The sequence below is a fragment of the Agelaius tricolor genome, unplaced genomic scaffold, assembly GCF_023055355.1.
Source record: "Agelaius tricolor isolate 1412-34295 unplaced genomic scaffold, bAgeTri1.0.p SCAF_2, whole genome shotgun sequence".
Classification (NCBI taxonomy): Eukaryota; Metazoa; Chordata; class Aves; order Passeriformes; family Icteridae; genus Agelaius; species Agelaius tricolor.
Window position 1 is genome coordinate 53,700,889 of NW_027269262.1, and position 18,344 is coordinate 53,719,232.

General features: G+C 39.0%; 1 protein-coding gene across 2 annotated transcripts in view; it reads left to right on the forward strand.

Annotated features, from left to right (window-relative positions):
• SPIDR (scaffold protein involved in DNA repair) overlaps positions 1-18,344 on the forward strand; it is a 196,708-nt gene that overhangs the window by 124,077 nt on the left and 54,287 nt on the right. For both annotated transcript variants that reach the window (XR_011677433.1, XM_071419195.1), the window contains exons 9-10: positions 3,647-3,857; positions 5,665-5,915. Coding sequence is in view for 1 of the 2 variants with exons in the window: in XM_071419195.1 (XP_071275296.1) it covers positions 3,647-3,857; positions 5,665-5,915 (462 nt within the window). In the remaining variant the exon portion in view is untranslated. The remainder of the gene's footprint in view (positions 1-3,646; positions 3,858-5,664; positions 5,916-18,344) is intronic.

An 18,344-nucleotide genomic window follows, 5' to 3' on the forward strand; every position in this document is an offset into this window, starting at 1 on the left:
CTCCATCATAGGAGAGAGGAAGAGAAAAAGCAAGCTACATTCTTGGACAGAGAAGCAAGCTGCTGCTGGAAAAGAAAAAAAAAAAAATTAACAGTATTGCCTCATGTTCCTTCAGCATGTGACCAGTTACGGCAATTGCTGATTGTCTACATACCGGGAAAAAAAATGCCCCGTAGTATAAGTTCCCAGTCTCTACTTCAGGTCATTACAAAGGTCTAAAGGCAGTTATTAAGGAAGTCAATCCAACTTTTAAATAATCCTTTGCTGAGCAAGAAAAAATCAGAGAGGACAAGGGATTGTTTCAGGGGGGTTTATGATCTGTACTGAGCTTTTTTTCCATTGTGTTTGGATTAGCTGAATGAGATGATGTCTCTCATTCTTTAAAAACTAGCTTTTTAAACTATTATGAAGAAGATAGAAAAGAAGCAATACAAGAGAGGCCACAGAAGACTTGCAATGCCCGTTTAACACTTTAAGTGTAAGAGGATGCTGCAGTGTATTCTGCATTTTAGAGTAAGGCTGCTTCTGGGTATAGAGAATCTGCATCTGGAACGGATATTTAAAGTTGAGGTGGTCAATTATGGTGTCTCAGGGACAGGGACACATGCAGGGATTGCTTGGGGAAGTTTGGGGATTCTTCTTTTCTCACCTCTTCCAGCATGATAGGCTTTCTTTGCCCCAGTCTGTACCTTTCAAACTGACAAAAAAGAATTTAAGGTATACATGTGTCTCTAACATGATTGCCTTTGTTGCAAAGAAAACAATATGAACAATATGCAGCAGCAATGCAGAGATTTCAGCCTAAGTTCCCATTCCACAGAGCGTGCTTTTGCTGAGCAGTACTAGAAAGAACTTCTGGGAAAAGAGTTTTCATTCAATTAATTGATACTATTTAAATAATTCTCATATTGAAGAATAAAAATACATAAAGCTTGGTAATAATGTAAATAAACAATACAATTATTCTATATATTGTATGCAAAATATAAATAATTTTATGTTTTCCATATATACATATATGTATAAAATATTTCCATTTAGCCATCTACCTGTACACAAAATAGTGAGCTTATTACAAACTTCTTTCTTATTTATTTCATTTCCTTTGGGATTAATTTCTATTTATTCCTGGTTCTTTTCATCATGAGGTATCTGTCCATTGAGAAATAGGGAATATTTGAGTAGATGTATGTGGATAATCCTCTGATGTAGCTGAAGAATTACTGTTAAGTCTGTGCACATCTATGCAGGTCTAAAACAAACGATTTATTCAGGAGAGGTTTTTTTAGTGAACAAATTGCATTTAAAAAATGAGAGGTTTCTCCTGAAAACATATATATATATATATGTATGTGTATATATATATATATCTCCCCATTTTTGCTTTATGGAAATAGCAAGTAGCCAGTAGTTCATGCATTACCCATGTAAAGATATGATGAAATAATGAGTATTTCACCAGGAAAGCTCTAGGCCATTATAAAGATACTCAAGACATGGAATGCATAAGCCTAGCAAAACCAAGCTACACGTCATTTTGGGTATCAGTAAAACCTACCTGCCTTTAAAAAAAACCAAAAAACCTGATCACATGTCTGCTCAGGAAAATAAAAATAAAACCATAAACCTCAAAGTTTCTGCAAATGATTTGCTGCTAACGTCAGTGGTTTTTTTTAGAGAATGAGATGTTTTAGATCAAGCAAACATTCTTCTGACATTGGTGACGTAATGGTCTTGTGTTCAGAAAGATTTCCTGTTTACTTTGGATCTGAACACAGACATCTCAAGAAAAAAGGTGCTAAAATTTTCATTACACATCTGTCTATAAAGACAGCACAAACTGTTCTGAGATCTGTAGTAAATCTATATACATTTCTTTCTCTAGAAAAAAGTGGATAAGTAACAGTTGAAAAATCTCATAAAATCAGAGTGTCAGTTTGCTGACCAAGCTAATTCCCCAGTTTTAATCCTGTAATGCAGAAAATTATCAGGCAATGTCAGTTTGGCAGCCTTCTGAGCTATTTTCATGCTCTAAACTGGGAGCTTTGTTAGCAAATGCATCTGAAGTCAAGGGACTAGGTGTCCCTTAGAGATGAATTGCTGCTCCCCTAAATCTGGGGAGCTCACAGGTGGCAATAAGGTTTCTTTGTGGTGAAGTTCAGGTCTTAGTTTTATGCTGTAACTTTTCATGAATTTTCTGTTTCAAATAATAACTTCTGTGAGTGTTCACAGTAGAAGCAACACATCTTGTTCATAATTTATATTTAAATGTATCCTTTTTTCCCAGAAGGCAGAGATGATCTGGCTGTTGTTTTATTTTCCTAATTATAAAATAACAGAGATTATATTTAAAGCTTGCTGCATCTCTTCCTAAGCCTTTGAAAATATGAATACATCAATCTCCCTTTAGCTATCCGCTCTCTAAAGAGTGGCGGAGTCTGTGGTAAAACAGACCATGGTGAAGATCTTGTATGGACTGAGATCAGAAATAAGTATGTTTGAGTGTTTCATTGTTTCATTTTGCTTTTTAACTCTGTATGGTTATATTTTGAGAAACAATGTCACAGATGTGGAAACTTGCTTCACCTCCATAATATAACTGCTGAGCAGTCTAGAGGCTGAAACTGTGAATTCAGATCAGCACAGCTTTGCTGCCAAGGCAGGAGGCATTATTTGATGCCTTGGTGATAAAAATCTAATAGAAGAAAAATACAGATTGTGGTAAAGTCACCAAGTGGATTTTGGTCTGTTTTGATGGTCTGTAGGAAATGAGATTACTGGTTGGTTTTGTTAGCTGACTTCATTAGATGTGTGTCCTGTGAGTATAAAAAGTGTACTTCTGAATGTGCAATTGTGATACCAGCATAAGAAAAACCCAACATCAGCACATGCCTTGGCATGAAATTATTGTGTGTTTAGAGATTCTGCAAACATTCTCTTCATCTGGTGGGTAAGAAATTGCTGCTTGTGGAGCTGTTAGGGAATTTACATTGGCACTAGAAGCCACAACTGGATCTAGGAGGGCACATTTATGACAGTGACAAATACACAGGCAAGATAATATACAGCATATTGTAAGAAAAATACGGGATTTCGCTTTTACAAAAATGGAGGAGGAAGGAGCATCTTGCTGCCAGCCGCATGAGAATGGATTTGAGTTGGTGGGAAGCACTCACCAGAGGGGAATGTCCTGCAAGGGTCAGGCTGGGTCCTGTGGATCAGTGGTCTGAATTAACATGGAGCAGGTTTAATAGTCTCATTCATGGCTTTTACCTCACTAACTGTATGCAGAGGGTCCTGGTGCTCTGGGTTCTGTGCTGACAGCACAGAGACACCAAGCAGCACTTGTGTGAAGCCAGATGGGGCTCATGGGGCTTGGCAGCTCAGCTGGCTTCCAGGTGTAACCTGTCCCTGGATGCAGTGGGTCTCCAATCGCCCAGGGCTATGCCTGAGCTGAGACGGCTCCAAGCCGACTCTGTCTGTGGCGTGGGTAATTTGCAAATTGGATAACACACCTCTGCAGTGTTTTAGTGGTAACTGTAGAAAAAGAGAGAGAGAAATGCAATGCAATATACATTTTAAAACAGTGCTTATCAGTAATTTAACTTGTAATGTATTTGATGCCACTTAAATTGGTTTTTTCCAGGCAAAAACTGCTTCTCCAAAATACAGATGTTCCTGTTATCATGAACACCTACTTTAGTCAGAAGGTGCTACGCAGTGAACATTCAGAAGCCAGAGAGAAGACATATGGTCTTACAAAGATGCTTATCAGGAAGAATATTATATCTTTGGCACAGACCTTCAGACTTGATGACGTCGATGATAAGTTACACCAGGAATCTTCAGATAATCAGGTATGGTCCATTTGGTTCACAATTAAGCACTTGGTAAGAAGTTAGTGAGCAGATGTTTGGAAATCGTAAGAAAAACAAAAATTCTAAATTACTGACCTGTTTGGTTTCCCCTTTCATTTAGTCAAGGCTGAATAATATACAGTGTTTACTTTAATAATATTTTCTTAGTGGAGGCTCTTGGTCCATCCAAATGCTGAACTGCTGTGAGGTTATTTTGCTGAAATCTCACTACTGTGCTAAATAGTATATATAACTCAGTTTTTCATTGATTTTTCTCTTATTCTTTATAGCTGAATAGCTAAAAAAATAGCTGTTTTCTTGTAACTCACTCAAAGTACTATCTAAAATAAATACTCCTTTTTCCTATTCCTATGCCTTAACTCGTTTGCTTATAGATCCTATCCTTTCTTTAAAGCATCAATTGATAACATCACCCCCCTTTCCCACCCCTTCAGTTTATTTTCCTACTTTGACTTTATTTGTATTAAAATGACTACTGACTCTACATTTCTGTAGCTGTGGTTGTACAAGCCGAGGTATTTTAAGAGATTTGTTTTCTTCTCAGTGTGTGCCAGCACTTTCTGAAAGTAAGGCTCTTGTAAAAGCTTTATATTGGCTACCTAAATGATTCTTAATATTTGACAAGTTTGGCCCTTCAAGTTTGAAGAACCATGAGTGTCAACATTTTGTGTTTGCTTTATATATAATTCCCATTATAGGCCTGGGAATTAAAAAGTTACATAAATCAAATCCTAATTGAATTTCTTGCTTCAACTCTAACTTGTAAAAAGCTTCTACGGTGGTATTTGAAAACCAGAACAATTTACTTGTTCCCCTCATGGCTCCTAACAAACAAACCACTTCATTTAGAACTTGGTAGACAAGTTTTATTGCAACCACTTTGTAGACAAAGAGCAGTGTCGTACCACAATTTTCTTGTAAATACTGCAAATCCTCCTTCTTTATTGGTGTATAATACTTATGGCACAGTCGGTAATTCTCTGAAAACCTTTCTTCACACACAGCTTTTTATAAAAACAGGTTTCATTGTGAAAACAGAAATTTGGCTCATGCTGCAGAGGGACCTATATATATAGACCACGTTGGTCTATCTTGCATACAATCTTTATCAAGAAAGGTTTATTTAAAATTAAGATAAATTACATTTCTCTTTTGGATTAAGGCAAACTGTAGCATTCATGAAATTTATTTTGCAAGTTTGTAAGGTTTAATTAATAAAATATGTTTTGAAAGTAGTGGAAAAATAAAGTTTTGGCTTTAAAAGTTTTGTATTTTTCATTAATGATCTAATTCTTTTACACTGAAATATTTTCCATTGAAATGTGTAAGTCTGAGGACTAGCTTATTAGTCTATAAAACTAGACACCTGTTCATTTCCAACTTTGTTTAAAAGTCTGGAAGCATTCAAGATGAATTTTAGCCTTTTTTTAAGAGGAGGAAGGAATAGAACACCAAAAAAAACTCCATTCAAGGGCAAGAATCATAAGTGCTAATATCAGTTCTGGTCTCCTGCTGGTGTCACCTTCATCTCTCAGGGGCTGTGTTAGCTCAATTCAGAGCACCAGTTAAATACAGGAGCACACCTTGTGTGCAACTCCCTTGAGTGTTTGTTGAAAATACACAATAAATAACTGGCCACTAGTCTGTACGTTACTTTAGGAGCAGCAAGTATTTCAAAATTGATTTTGCACTTGCAACTTGATTTTTCGTGAGGACATCTTCCTCTCTAGTTCTACATAATTTCATTTCTCTGGAATGTTTCTCTTAATGGGTTTTCCTTCACCAGGTTCCTTGTGCTCCACAAACCCATAACAACGGTGATTCAAAACAGCATCCCTTAGCAGTGAGTGCTGTTAATGATTCTCTGCTTGAAATGGTGGAAAGCCAGGGAGCAGTGGGATGGAGAGAAGTGCAGGTCCGAGTTGTTATCCAAAGGGTGTACTGTTTGCCTGCAAGAGAAGGGTACAGAAGCCAGACTCATGGAAACAAGCCTCTTTGTGCAGCACCTGTCACGAATTCAGATCCACCAAATGTTAGGTGAGTAATGAGATGCATGGGAACTTTTTTGTTGAGGCTGTGATATATGAGAAACTAAAGAGGAGTGAGTTCAGAAATGTCATTCTTGGTTGTCAGCTCGTGGGCAATAAGCACACTCAGCAAGGAAGGCATGGGGCTGTTGTTGGGCGTGGTGTAGTTCTTTAATAGGCATAGTGTGACACAGAAGTAGTCCTGCCCAGAGAAGGGAAGGGTCTGTCTATAGTTTATGTCATCCACAGATGACAGGAAGATTGAAAATGAATTAATGAGAAGCTAATTGAGAACATCATATACTGTTCCTTGAGTTTCACAGAATTGTTGTTACAACCCACTTGCCTATTTCAGTCTCTGGTATGCTCTGCTAGTGAGTTATGCTTGTGGTCTTTTGAAACACAAAAAAAATACATAGACACAGAAATGAGAGGCTTTTCTACAATGAGGATTTTGCACAGATGCTATTAGAGAAACATAGGTGTATACTTCCATTGTGAAGTCACTGGAAAAAGATGCTGTTGACTTCTGGAAATCTGGAGGCCACAGCAGTTAAGATTCCTCTGCAGTAAAAAGTGTTGCGGTGTCAAAACATAACCAGCAGTGCAGAAACATTACACGCAAACCTCATGGATCACACAGCTTTCAGCCAGTTGTTTTAGCCTCTTATGTTTTAGTCTTTGCATCCTAACACTGTCCTCTTTACAGTGGAGGGAATCAAGAATTGGACCTTGTTTTCTTAAATACAAAAGATATGGCAAACAGTTTTCTTTTTTGACCAATACTGAGCCATTGAATTCTTTCCTTCTTCTTTCATGATTCTCAAGGTTTGAGACCAAAGCCTGATTTTGGTCTTTCTCAGCAACCTTGGGTCTGAGCTGAGTCTGTTATTGCATTTTCCCTTTAATTTTGCACTGACTTTTTGTTCATGCTGGTTTAAAATATTGAAAGGTAAGATTATCAGATATTTTTTTTTTCACTCAGGAAGATCATTAAAGTAAGTTATAGTGGAAGAGCTTGTATTAAGGTTCTAAGTTCAGCCTTTCAGGGCATAAGCAAACATTTCTTCCTGCTGAGTTTGGGACTTGAATGGAGATGTGCAATTAGTTTAACAGGTCCTGTTGAGAGCTCTCCAGATGTAATTTGCAATAGGCTTTGAAAGGTTTCTTCAAAGTTTTGAGTAATTTGAGTTCCTCTAAGCCACCCTGCAGGTGGATAGTGGTGTCCTCAATGGTCCTTCTTCTTGAGCTTTTGAAATACTAGAATCCTCTCAATTCTCGTGACCTTGCCTCTGGATAATTCACAGCACTCATTGATCAATAAAATTCCTCCAGAAGTAGCTCAGGAAGATTATTCTTTCCTAAAATACTACCTTGGTCATCACCCACAGAAAAGTAATTATCAACAGCCTGGTCCCCGACATTTTTAGGAGCTCTTTTACATATAATAGTTACACTGAACATTATTTTTAAAAAAGTAATTGATACATCTTGTTGTCTGGACTCATTGCTATGTATTTAATTAATTCTTAATAAAACATATATATTTTTTAAAAAGTAAGAGGAGAAGTACTTTATCAGCCCACATCAATATGTGGCTTTGAGGACAGTACTCCTCAGTGTAGATTTTCTTCCAGAGGGCTACATTTGATCAAATGTCAGGGCACCTGACAGACTGTTATTCAACCTGATTTTTTCATTTCCAACTCTTAACCAAAAGTACACTCAACTTGCAGTCTCACAGTTTGGGGAAGTTAACCTGCCTGAGCCCACACCCTTCACAGGAATGGGGTGAAAGAAAACAGAAATCTCAGATTGCACTTCTTATGTCAAACATGAAATAGAAATAAAATAAAAAATGAGAGCTTGTTGCTTTTGCGTACATGCTGTAGCTGGGTATTCTCATGTGCAGTTGTTAAACTGGTCTCTTGAAAGTTCCTCAAATTTCATAGAAATCTCAGCTCAGAAAACAGCTTGTTTGTTGTTCACAGCTATCAGACTGTGTTTTGGATCCTGAATCAAAAAACCAACCCACTTTCTTGTTTGCAAAGAGGAGAACGAACACTTCTTTTACAGACTGAGGAATGAAAAACACCTCTTGCTGCTTTATCAGCTGCTATTTCCATGGCTGATAAACATCCACATGAGACTTCTCCTCTACCAAAAATGTCTGTGTCTGTCACCTGATAGTGAGCAAAAGGGTCCAACGCCCTCTGGCAGTCCTTTGAACCACCTATTGGCTTATTCTTTTGTAACAAAAAGAATTTTTCCTTTTTAAATTTCTTTCTGTGAAGTAAAACTGCCAGGAAAACAAGGTTTGTATTTTATGAGGCAAGATGAGTTAGATTATTCATGTTTCATAGACAAAAATTTCTAAATAGATATCAAGATAGATTAATACCTAATTGATTCATATTTTAAACAAGCTGTTGTATTGCATATCTTCTTTTATAGCACTCCACAATAACCTAGATGCTGCTGTCACAGGGAAGCATGAAAACCACCACAATAAGCTGAAAAGAAGCATGAAATTAAACGTGAAGTAGGGGAAGTAATGCATTTGGTTCAAGGCATCCAGTTTCTAGTAAGAGAGTAGCAAATTGTGGGAGAAACTTCTATTTTGATCGTAAGGAAATGGATTAATTTAATTGATTAAAACTAACACTTGTGGAACATAGAAGCTACAGGGCTGCCTATGTGCATCTAGCATTTATTGTTCATAAATAACACGTGTGGAATATGGCCTTTTACTGATAGACAAGGGGATATGTTTGAAGGGTTGAAGTTGGCTCAGCTGAAGTATTCAAAGCATTTTCCAAGGATGCTGAGAAATCTTTGCAGAGACGGAGGAGTTCTCCGGCTTCTGTTGTGCATAAATTGGATCCACATTCCCTGTATTATTGTTGAAATATTTGCCTTTCCCCCGTAACTAACTGCTCTTGCAAATGGACTTTTCATGCTGAAGGGGTTTCTTGGGGGGAAAAAAAAAAAAACAGAAGAAAATATGGCTAGCTGTGACTGTCTGCCCATTTCCAGCATTCCTGGCATACTTTTTGCTGCCTTTTCCCCTCTGATGGCAGAGAGATACTTTTGTTAATGACACAACACATGTTTGTCTAAACCCAATTGTTTTGATTCTTTTCTGAAAATGTCCTGGCTTACAAGTATGAAGATCCCAAAGAGACTCCTGTCAACCTGAGGAGCTCACTGGCTCAGAGGTGTCTGACTCACTGAGCCGGCCTTGTACTTTGTGTTCCTGGGATAAAGCAGTGTATAATTTGGATTTTGCTCCTGCCAGTATCTGTTTGTTTTGAGCAGGCCACGTGAGTTTAGTAAAAAATAGAGCTGGTCAGTTTTGTGCCTTAAAGGACAGGGCTGGGTGTGTGGTTGTCAGTGTAACTGAAATAGATGCACTTTTAGGACTATTAGGCAGTTAAACTGGTCAGAGCACTCGGAGGATTTGTGTGAGGAGGCTGGACAGAAAAGGGTGTTGTCATGAAGGAAGAACTAACCACTGCTGGTAGAAAACAATGTTAGCTGTAGCTGTGAATCCACACTTTAAAATCTGTGGGTGACTAGACAAATTTTCCATTCACTTCTCTTGGCAAGTTTTGACCTATTTCCTACCTGAATAAAGCCTGCTATAGCTTTCTATTCCAGGAACAAAAGAAAGACCATACATTTACTTTAAAAATTAGTGTGATCTGCATCTCTGCACTACTCATCTGTAGTTCTTTCAGCTTTGCTCTTTATTTTGTTTTCCATTTGCCAGATCACAGAGCAGTGGAAAGGTCTGCCACCATGCAAGCAGGACCCTTGGGGAGCAAAATATTTAGAAGAGATGAGGATTTGTTTGAGTGGCTGGAAGAAATAGAAGTGAGGAAAATCACATTTCTCTTTTTGAGCAGGCCCAAAGAAACATGATAGTCGGTTGCTGTAATTCATTGTGGTCTAACAAGTTGTTGCAAGTTTCCAAGTAGTTTGTTCATATGTAATTCTTTGTAAAACACTTTTATTGGCAAGTGATGATCCTGTAGAACTAATTAATTTCTTAGTTGGATTTCCTTTTTTCTCCCTCTTTTTCTTCATCCAGTGATCTTTGCTGTTTATCTTAACACAAATCTAGTCAATGGGTTAACCTGTCTGGCAACATGCACGACTAAAATGGAGTGTCAGATGCTGCAACTAGCATTCCAAGGAGATGGATTAATACATTGTAAGGTTGTCCCTCTGGTATGGAAAACATACCTTAAGTTTTATAAAGCATAGTGAAATTAACAACAACAACATAAAAATCTCTGGAGGTATTCTTATTTGAAAAGAGCCCAGATTGGAAAGGACTGTCATGAAAGATCCATGTTCACAGATGCTAACATCTGTCAGAATGTTTTTTGTGGCTGACTTAAATCTGTTTACAGCATTCCATTTGTTTTTTGTGTTTTTTTTCAACAAAACATTTTAAATGGAATGGTCATAAATGCAAGTTTTAAAAAATTACATTATGTTTCTGGGATGTGATTTTTCAAGTGGAAAATAAACAGGAAATAAGTAACTGGAATGCAGTAGTGAGTACTCCATAAACTAAAAGGTTTCTCTCTTTTTTCCCTTTTCAAATCCTTCTCCGAAGTGAAGATACTGCTCTTAATATTCTTGCAAAGTAGTCTAATTGCTACTTGACAGACTTATAATAGTTCTCCTAATAGCTGTGGTTCCAGCTCTAGTAACTGGTTTCTGCTTTGAAGTCTCTCTCTTTTTTATTCACAGTAAAGACTGCCTGACACTTGGATTATTCCCTTTTGCCTCCACCCTGCTCTATTTGTAATTCTTAAACTGGAGCCACCAAAACGGAGAGTAAGGACAAAAGACTGTTGGAAAAACAGCTTTAGTATCACTCTGTCCAACTAATACTTTAAATTGTCTTATGTAGTTAGTAACACTGTAGATTCCCCAGGCTGTTGTCTGGATAGCCCTGAAAGTCTGTTTTCCCTGCTGATGCTGCACACAACCAGATGGAACTTGGGCTACTTCCAGTGCCACCGTAGTACAACAATTTGTTAATTTGACATTGCTGTTTATTTTTCAGTGCTAAGTATTTACATAACCTTATTCTGTCCAAAGGCAAGGTGAAAGCACTGTTATCTGATATACTCTGTACAAATGAAAAAAAAAAAATGACCCCTCAATGTACACCAGCGTTTTTCGTCCCCGTCCTGGGAATAGGCAATTAAACAATTTGCTGTTGTTCCAAAATATGTCAAGGCAGTGGTAAAAAATGCTGGTGCAGAAAAGAGGCTCAAGAAGATGATAGCCAGTCCAGACCACAAGTGTGACAGGGATTCAGTCTCCCTGGAAAGCAAATGGACAGGAATAGAAACCAACTATTAGATGGCTAATACTGTGTGTGCAGACTCCTGTATGCATCTAGCAAAAAGGAGACACTGGTTGCTTTATTTCCTCCATACTCAAGTGCTTAGACTGATCAGTTAAGCACCCATGTGCTCACAGAAGGCAGTCAGACACACCCCAAGCCTTTCTTTTTTGGTCAAGAAGGAGGAGTTGCTCTACTAACTGATGCATTCCCCATGATGGGCAAATTGCAGAAATACCTGAGTAGCACAGAGACACAGGTAAGTGCTATAGAAGCATCATTATGTAGAGCTCTGTGTTCCCCACCACTTACCTTGTAGGCACACAATTTCACCTCCCACCTCTGATGATCACATGCAGGGCTTTAGGAAGCCGGGGAAGCTTTATTGCACCTGAAGACCTCGTTTCCCACTGCTCTTTGCTTCACGGCTGTATGCACCCAATTGGTTGTTTTGAGGGACTGTGTAAATGGTGAGAATGGGAAGAGTAATGTGGTCCCTGTACATTATCCTACAGTAGAGACCAGTCTAGGGAGCAAAAAAGCAAACAATTTGAAAATGTAATTTGCCAGCCCTAGAGCCACAATCGAAGTATGTGCTGTTGTACATTGGGTGGTTTCAAACAGGAATAGTAATTTTCCAGCACCTGTTATTTGTCAAGACTTACTGTAAGATGGCCTACATAAAAGGTATGGAATCTTACCCCCAGCTTTGACCTTCCCCCTGAATTTTTATATCTCTGAAAGTTACGTGGTTGATAGAACTGAGAGCAGAAATCTCCCATGTGTGTTTTGCACCTCTACATTTCACTGACTATACCACTTCCTGGAGGAAGTGTTAAAGTTGTGCTGAAGCTCTCAGAAACCTTTGTAAAAGTCAGATTGTGTCTCTGGAATTTGTTTTTCTTCTACCATTGTACCCAAAGGCAAGAACCTTGAGCAGTGACAAATGTTATAAATGCCTGGGTGGAGGTGAGCTAGCAGCTGGGAGAGAAATTTAACCACCTGAATATTGCACGGAATTTCTTTGCCACTGGGCAAGTAAGCAGTCTTTGTATGCACAGCCTTAAGTATCTGCAGAGGTAGTGCATGTGCAGAAAAACATCAGCACAGATTTTATGTAATAGCAATTTTCCAAAATGGAAGATTCTTAGAAATAACTTTCTATCATCAGCTTTGTAAAAGCTTCTGTTGTATGTAACAGATCAATACTCCTTGGAGAAGTATTACAAAGATACTCTTTTGGGGAAAAGGAGGTCTTGAGTCTCAAAGAGTCAGGAATACACAGTTTTGTGCAATTAAGGATATGCTGTATTAATTAAGACAGACTTTGAAAGGGAAAATATTGCTGAAACATAGGCCTGGACATCTATATTTTAAACTCGTCTAGGCTTTCTTTTATACAATGCAAAACATGAAGGTACAGCAAACAATGCAAATAAAATAGAGCTCCTCAGAGAAGACAATTAGTTCTTTCAGTAAGCATTGTGGTTTAAAATTGGTATGTAAGTTAAAAATGTAAGAAGGTTATCTTATGTTCACGTGCCAGTCCTGACTGATGGCTGCTGGTTTTGTTCTGTTTCTCACAGCCAAAGGCAGTCAGCAGCATCACACTGGGTAGGGATCTGCTGTGCTGAAATCCTCAATCTCATTTCAGTTAATACTTCAACTCCCTCTTTGACTAAAGGGCACTTCACAGGGTTTGGAGAAGAACATGCTTCTCAAATGGGAAAAGTGATGAGCAAGGGCCTGGGATGGACTTAATGCATATTACAGTTTACAGGGTAAGGGTTTCAGTGGGTTGGCAGTTAAGAGAGATTTATTTATTTTTTAATTTTAGTCCTACATTGAGAAAAAATGGATTATGTAACTGATACATGCTGCCTGATATTTGTTCAAATTGGTTTTGTAACACACTGGATTTAGAACTTGATTGGAGGTGTGTGTTTGACTGCAGTGTGGACAACATGCTTTACATGTGCCTGAGGCTAGGAGAGGATGCAAAGTGTACTTCAGAGGTGTTTCACATTCACCAGGCTGAGAGGGCTGGGGCTGTTCAGCCTGGAGGAGTGAAAGCTCCAGGGAAGAACTTAAAGCAGCCTTCCAGGACATAAAGAGGCCTTGCAGGAAGGCTGCACAGGGACTTTTTACAAGGACGTGCAGTGATAGGACAAGGGAGAATGACCTTTAGCTGAAGGAGCGTGGGTTTAGATTAGATATTTGGAAAAAACTCTTTACTGTAAGGGTGCTGAGACACTGAAACAGGTTGCCCAGAAAGATTGTGGATGACTCCTCCCTGGAAGTGTTCAGAAGCAGGTTGGATGGAGCTGTGAGTAACCTGGTCTGCTGGAAGCTCTGGATTTCCTCTCTGAGGCAGCAGCTTTCCCCACTATTGAATTCAAATATGATCTAGTCATGACAACTACAGATGTTCTTGTCTTTGTCCTATAACAATGGGATTATGCATTTTCCACTGCCTCTGAACAAATGCCAAAATTTGTAAATTCTGTTTGACATGAGGAAAAATGTGCAAGGAAATTAATTTGATTGGAACAAGTTATGTCACATCTTCAATATGGAGCTATAAATTAACTGGCTGTATTAACATAAGTAAGTGGGAAGTGGAAGACAATATTAGCAAAGACACTCAGTGTCTAATCTTTCCAAAAGCGTTTTTAATGTCTTTATTTCTATTTAATTTAATTGTAAGTGGATATTTCCTTTCCAAGGGAGCTGAAAACTGCCAAAGCTGTCTTGATGCAGCTTGGGCTGTTTAGTCATGCTTGAAAATATCTGGGTCAGGAGCTCATCTATACCTTGGTGATTCTGTGTATCTGAGTCACCTTTTTTATTTGGACTGCCAGGGTTTGTGGGAGAATTGTAGCAATAACATCCTGAGAGAACAGGTATTTGAAGTGGATGCATGAACAGTTAGGAAAATCGGTGTCTCTCAGGCTGTTTATGTTTCAGCAGTGCAAGTGGGAAGGGACTCTACTAAGGTTGTGGATTTTTAAGAAATCAGTTGGAAATCAGCTTATATGTACAAGGAGAAGGGGGAGAATTCAAAGCAAAAAGAGGTGTCACATAGGTGTCACTTCTGGTTTAGTGGTTGCAACTTCAGCCAATCAATGAATTGCAATCAGGTAATTTATTTTTGAATGCTTGCAAGGGTTGCACCTCATAGGATAACCTCTGTATGCTAGATTTAGGAAACTCCTGCATAGACAAATGGGTTGCATTCTGTGATTTGTTTGATCCCTGCTGAATTTGGGGGTGATCTGCCTGATTGCCATTGCTATTTGGGTAATGCAAATCAGAAATAATTAAAAAGTCATGCATTGAACAAAACCATGAGAAAGAAGAATCATTATATTTGGAAATAAGATTTTTTTTTTTATAAGATAAATATACTTTTGGGTATTCCTCAACTTTTTTTGATTAAGAACCCCAAATTTCCTGATTTTCCTTGCGTATAAAAGGATTTCCATTATAAAAATGACAAGGAAAAATAAAAGCTAGGTATGATTCTTACTTATTGATTCAGGCTTGGGGTTAGCCTAGCATATTGGATAGCAAGCCAACATGCCTGGCCTCCCTGCAAAGACCTAAAGGATTTGTCTCTGTCTGAGGTCACCTGCTGAAATGCATAGAAGCAGATGGTGGCTTTCATGATAAAACCCTTTTAACAGAGCAGATAGACAGTCCAATACTCAAATAATAATGAAGATTTTGTGTGTGCATGGTGTGGATTTATAAAAATTGCTGATTGTTGTAGCACTTCAGTATCCTGATGTTTTGGTCTGAATTTGCAACCTTTAGTTCAGCAGTCAAATAATAATGAAGATTTTGTGTATGCACAGTGTGGATTGATAAAAATTGCTGATTGTTGTAGCACTGCTGTTTTGGTCTCATTTTGCAATCCTTAGTTCCATGGAGTAGAAATACATGCTTTTTTTTTTTCCTTTTCTCCATATGTCCTGGATAAACCTGTCTCTTTCGTTTTGTCCCCCCTGCAGTTTAGTTTTGTATTTGGCACAATGAAAACATATGTACTGCAGTAAGTTTTTAGAGCACACAGAAGTCCCGGGTGTAAAGTGTTGTTAAATTCCGTGCATGTCACTCACGGCCTGGGTGTTTTATTACAGCTGAAGCTGTGGCAGCACAGCAAAGTGGTATTTCAGCAAAACACAGGGATATATGGCAAAGTCGAGCTGCGTTCACTCCGCGGGTCAGTCCCTGGGTGAGCAGACATTTCCTGCCTTTATCCCAGCGTTCCCTGGAAGGCCGGGGCTGGGGTTGCGAGAGGGCACACGTGGTGTGTGTGTGTCTGTCTGTCTGTCCCCGCGCATCCCTGCACACGCTGTTCAGTAAACAAGCGGGGGAACCGGAGCGGGCTGGTTGGGAGCAGCGCGTTCATTCACACGGAGCAGCTCTTGGAAAGCGCTGCCTTTGCGCAGCCCTGACGTCCGGGCTGAGGGAAGCGGAGAAGGCAGTATTTATGTTTTCATTAATGCTTTTTATAGCTGCGAGCCAGCTGTAGCTAGTTAGCATTAGCCTAGGACATCTATTAGCGTGCAGACCTCTTACGCAGGATAAAGGGCTTCTGATGGAAACAGAGTTGTTACTCATGCTCCTCCCGGCTGCGTGTTTACATGGAGGCTGTTTGTGCTGACATAGGAGATATATATATATATATATACACACACACTAGAACATATTAGAACAGCATGCACCTTTCGAACGAGCAAGTTTTCCAGGATTCAAGAGAATTTTGTATAAGAACTTCTAGTGTAGCAGACGCTGAGATTTGCACCTTTAAATGGCGTATTGCTTGTTTAAGAGCTGTTCTATTTAAATAAAGCTATGCAGATGCTAAAATTATTTTGTGTTTAGCTTTTAGGCTATATTGTGAATAAACAGCATTCCTGCAAGTCTTGAACGCACCAGTTTGGACTGTCAGAGTTTTTGCTATGAATGATTTAAGTGGCTGGCAGTAGCACAGGGTGAATTGGACCTAAGGGTTGGTCTACAGAAATTGATGGCTCAGCTATCCTTCTATACTGAGGTTTCTCCCAGTTTTTGCTTTCACGATTTTTTCCCCCTCTTCTTCTGTTAGTCAGGAGGGTATTTTAAAATAAGTAACAAAAGCGACTGTGAAAAAGAGAATGAGGAAGGCACGAGTTTTGTTTTTAAAGCTCCAGTATGACAAGCACCACGGTCTCTGGTATTTGCATCAATAAAACAATTTCCTTTCCTGGTCAGTCAGGGTTCCCCTTACAATTCTGACACCTCCATTCATCCAGGCAACCACAGAGATACTTAAAGAAAAGTAGGAAATTTTTTCTAAACTCTGTTTTGCATTTCTGTAGAAGGTGTGGAACGAACTCAGTGCTTTCTCACAGATAATTTAGTCCTGCTAATAGTTAAAGCTTTGGAATGGAAAGTTTCAGCACTGACTTCCCGCTCAAGTAGTTTTCTTCTGAAAGTAGATTGTACTGAAGACCATCATCTCTATTCCTCTTCTTCCCGGGTCTTTTGCCGCTACTTGCAGTGTGTTCTACAGAGAGAAAAGATTCCTTCCATGTGTTGTAAAACGATCTGAGCATGAATTTCCACTCCTCTTATCTTTGTCACAGTCCCACCAGTTGTCAGTGACAAACTCTTTTCAGTCAAGGGGAATTCAGAAAGTTCACTGTAAAAAGCTTTGTTTGCCTCTTTAAGCCTAACCTCATGAAAGTGTTGATTACATCATCTTCATGTCAGAATTATACCTTTATGGTTCACAAAAAGAAACTTTACAGCGCTATTCTTTTACATCTGCACAACAGAATCTGTGTGTGAAACTGCTGAGTAGCCCCACATGCCAGTGTAAACTCACATGGTTGAGCTATTGTCTTACCTAGACAAAAAGTCGGGTTATCTCCCAAAATTGAATCACTTCTAATCTTCTGTTCAGATAAATTTCCTCCACCCATCCATTTAGGTACACCACCCTTAATGATCCACTTGAGAAGAATGTGACAGGCTCTTGAAAGCCCTGTGAGGCTGTGGAAGTGCAGCTCATGAATTATGTGTGTTCAGTGCCTACAGCCTTAGCCTCAAAACACAGGTGGGAAAACGTATGTTGGCAGTATCTAGACTTCCCTACAGATCATGTCTGTGATTTGGTTCTCTTTTGCCTTTACAAGTATGGTCAAGGCACAGTTCGTCCTAATTTCAAAGTCAGCTGGTCTTTTGAGGACCAGAAGGATAATTTCTTACTCGGCAAAATTCAAGCTTTGATGTGCTCACATTCTTCCTTGTAATGCAAACCAGCAAACTTGTGGGGAATGTTTTGCGCCGTTCCTTAAATCTGCTGGAAGCTTGTTGGGTGTGATCTGATAGAAAACATTTTTGATCATTTTTACTATTTTGCTAAATGCTTCCTAAGCGTTAGGGCTTTTTATGCAGAAGGAAATGACCTATGTGGTGTCATCACATGCTGGCCCTTGGGCTTGTTTTGGACTTATTGTTCAGCCATTCAGGGTCCTTGGTCATTTGTTCCTCATGCTCTTGTGACTGAAATGAAACCTCTGCGCAAGAACTTAGTTGGAGGAATGTGGGTAATTGGGAAAAGCAGCTTTATCCAACCAAGTTTTCCCACAGAGATGGCTGGGACAACCAGCACCGTGCTGCTAGCTTTGGGTGATGTGGTCACAGATCATTGTGCCAGGTGCTGTATAGCCTAAAAAAGCAATGTCTTTCTCCTCCAAATATTTGGCAAAGCTGTTTCTAGTGCTTTCTCAAAGTTCATACTTCTGTGTCATCTGTCTAAACAGAGCCAAATTTAACATAGCTAGATCTTGACTGCCCAGTCCTTTCCTTGAGTGAGTTGCCAGTTGTCTTTAATTTTTGGTTTTATTTTATGGCTAGTTTTTCCAACAAGCAAGAACATGTGTGAGGGCAAGGAGGCATTTTTAACCATGGCAAGACACCTGGTTACAGCATGGATTTTCCCATTCCTCAAATGCTGTCATAGTCTAGGATAGTACGTAATTAGGTCCTGTAACAAAGTGAAATCATTTTTACTAAATC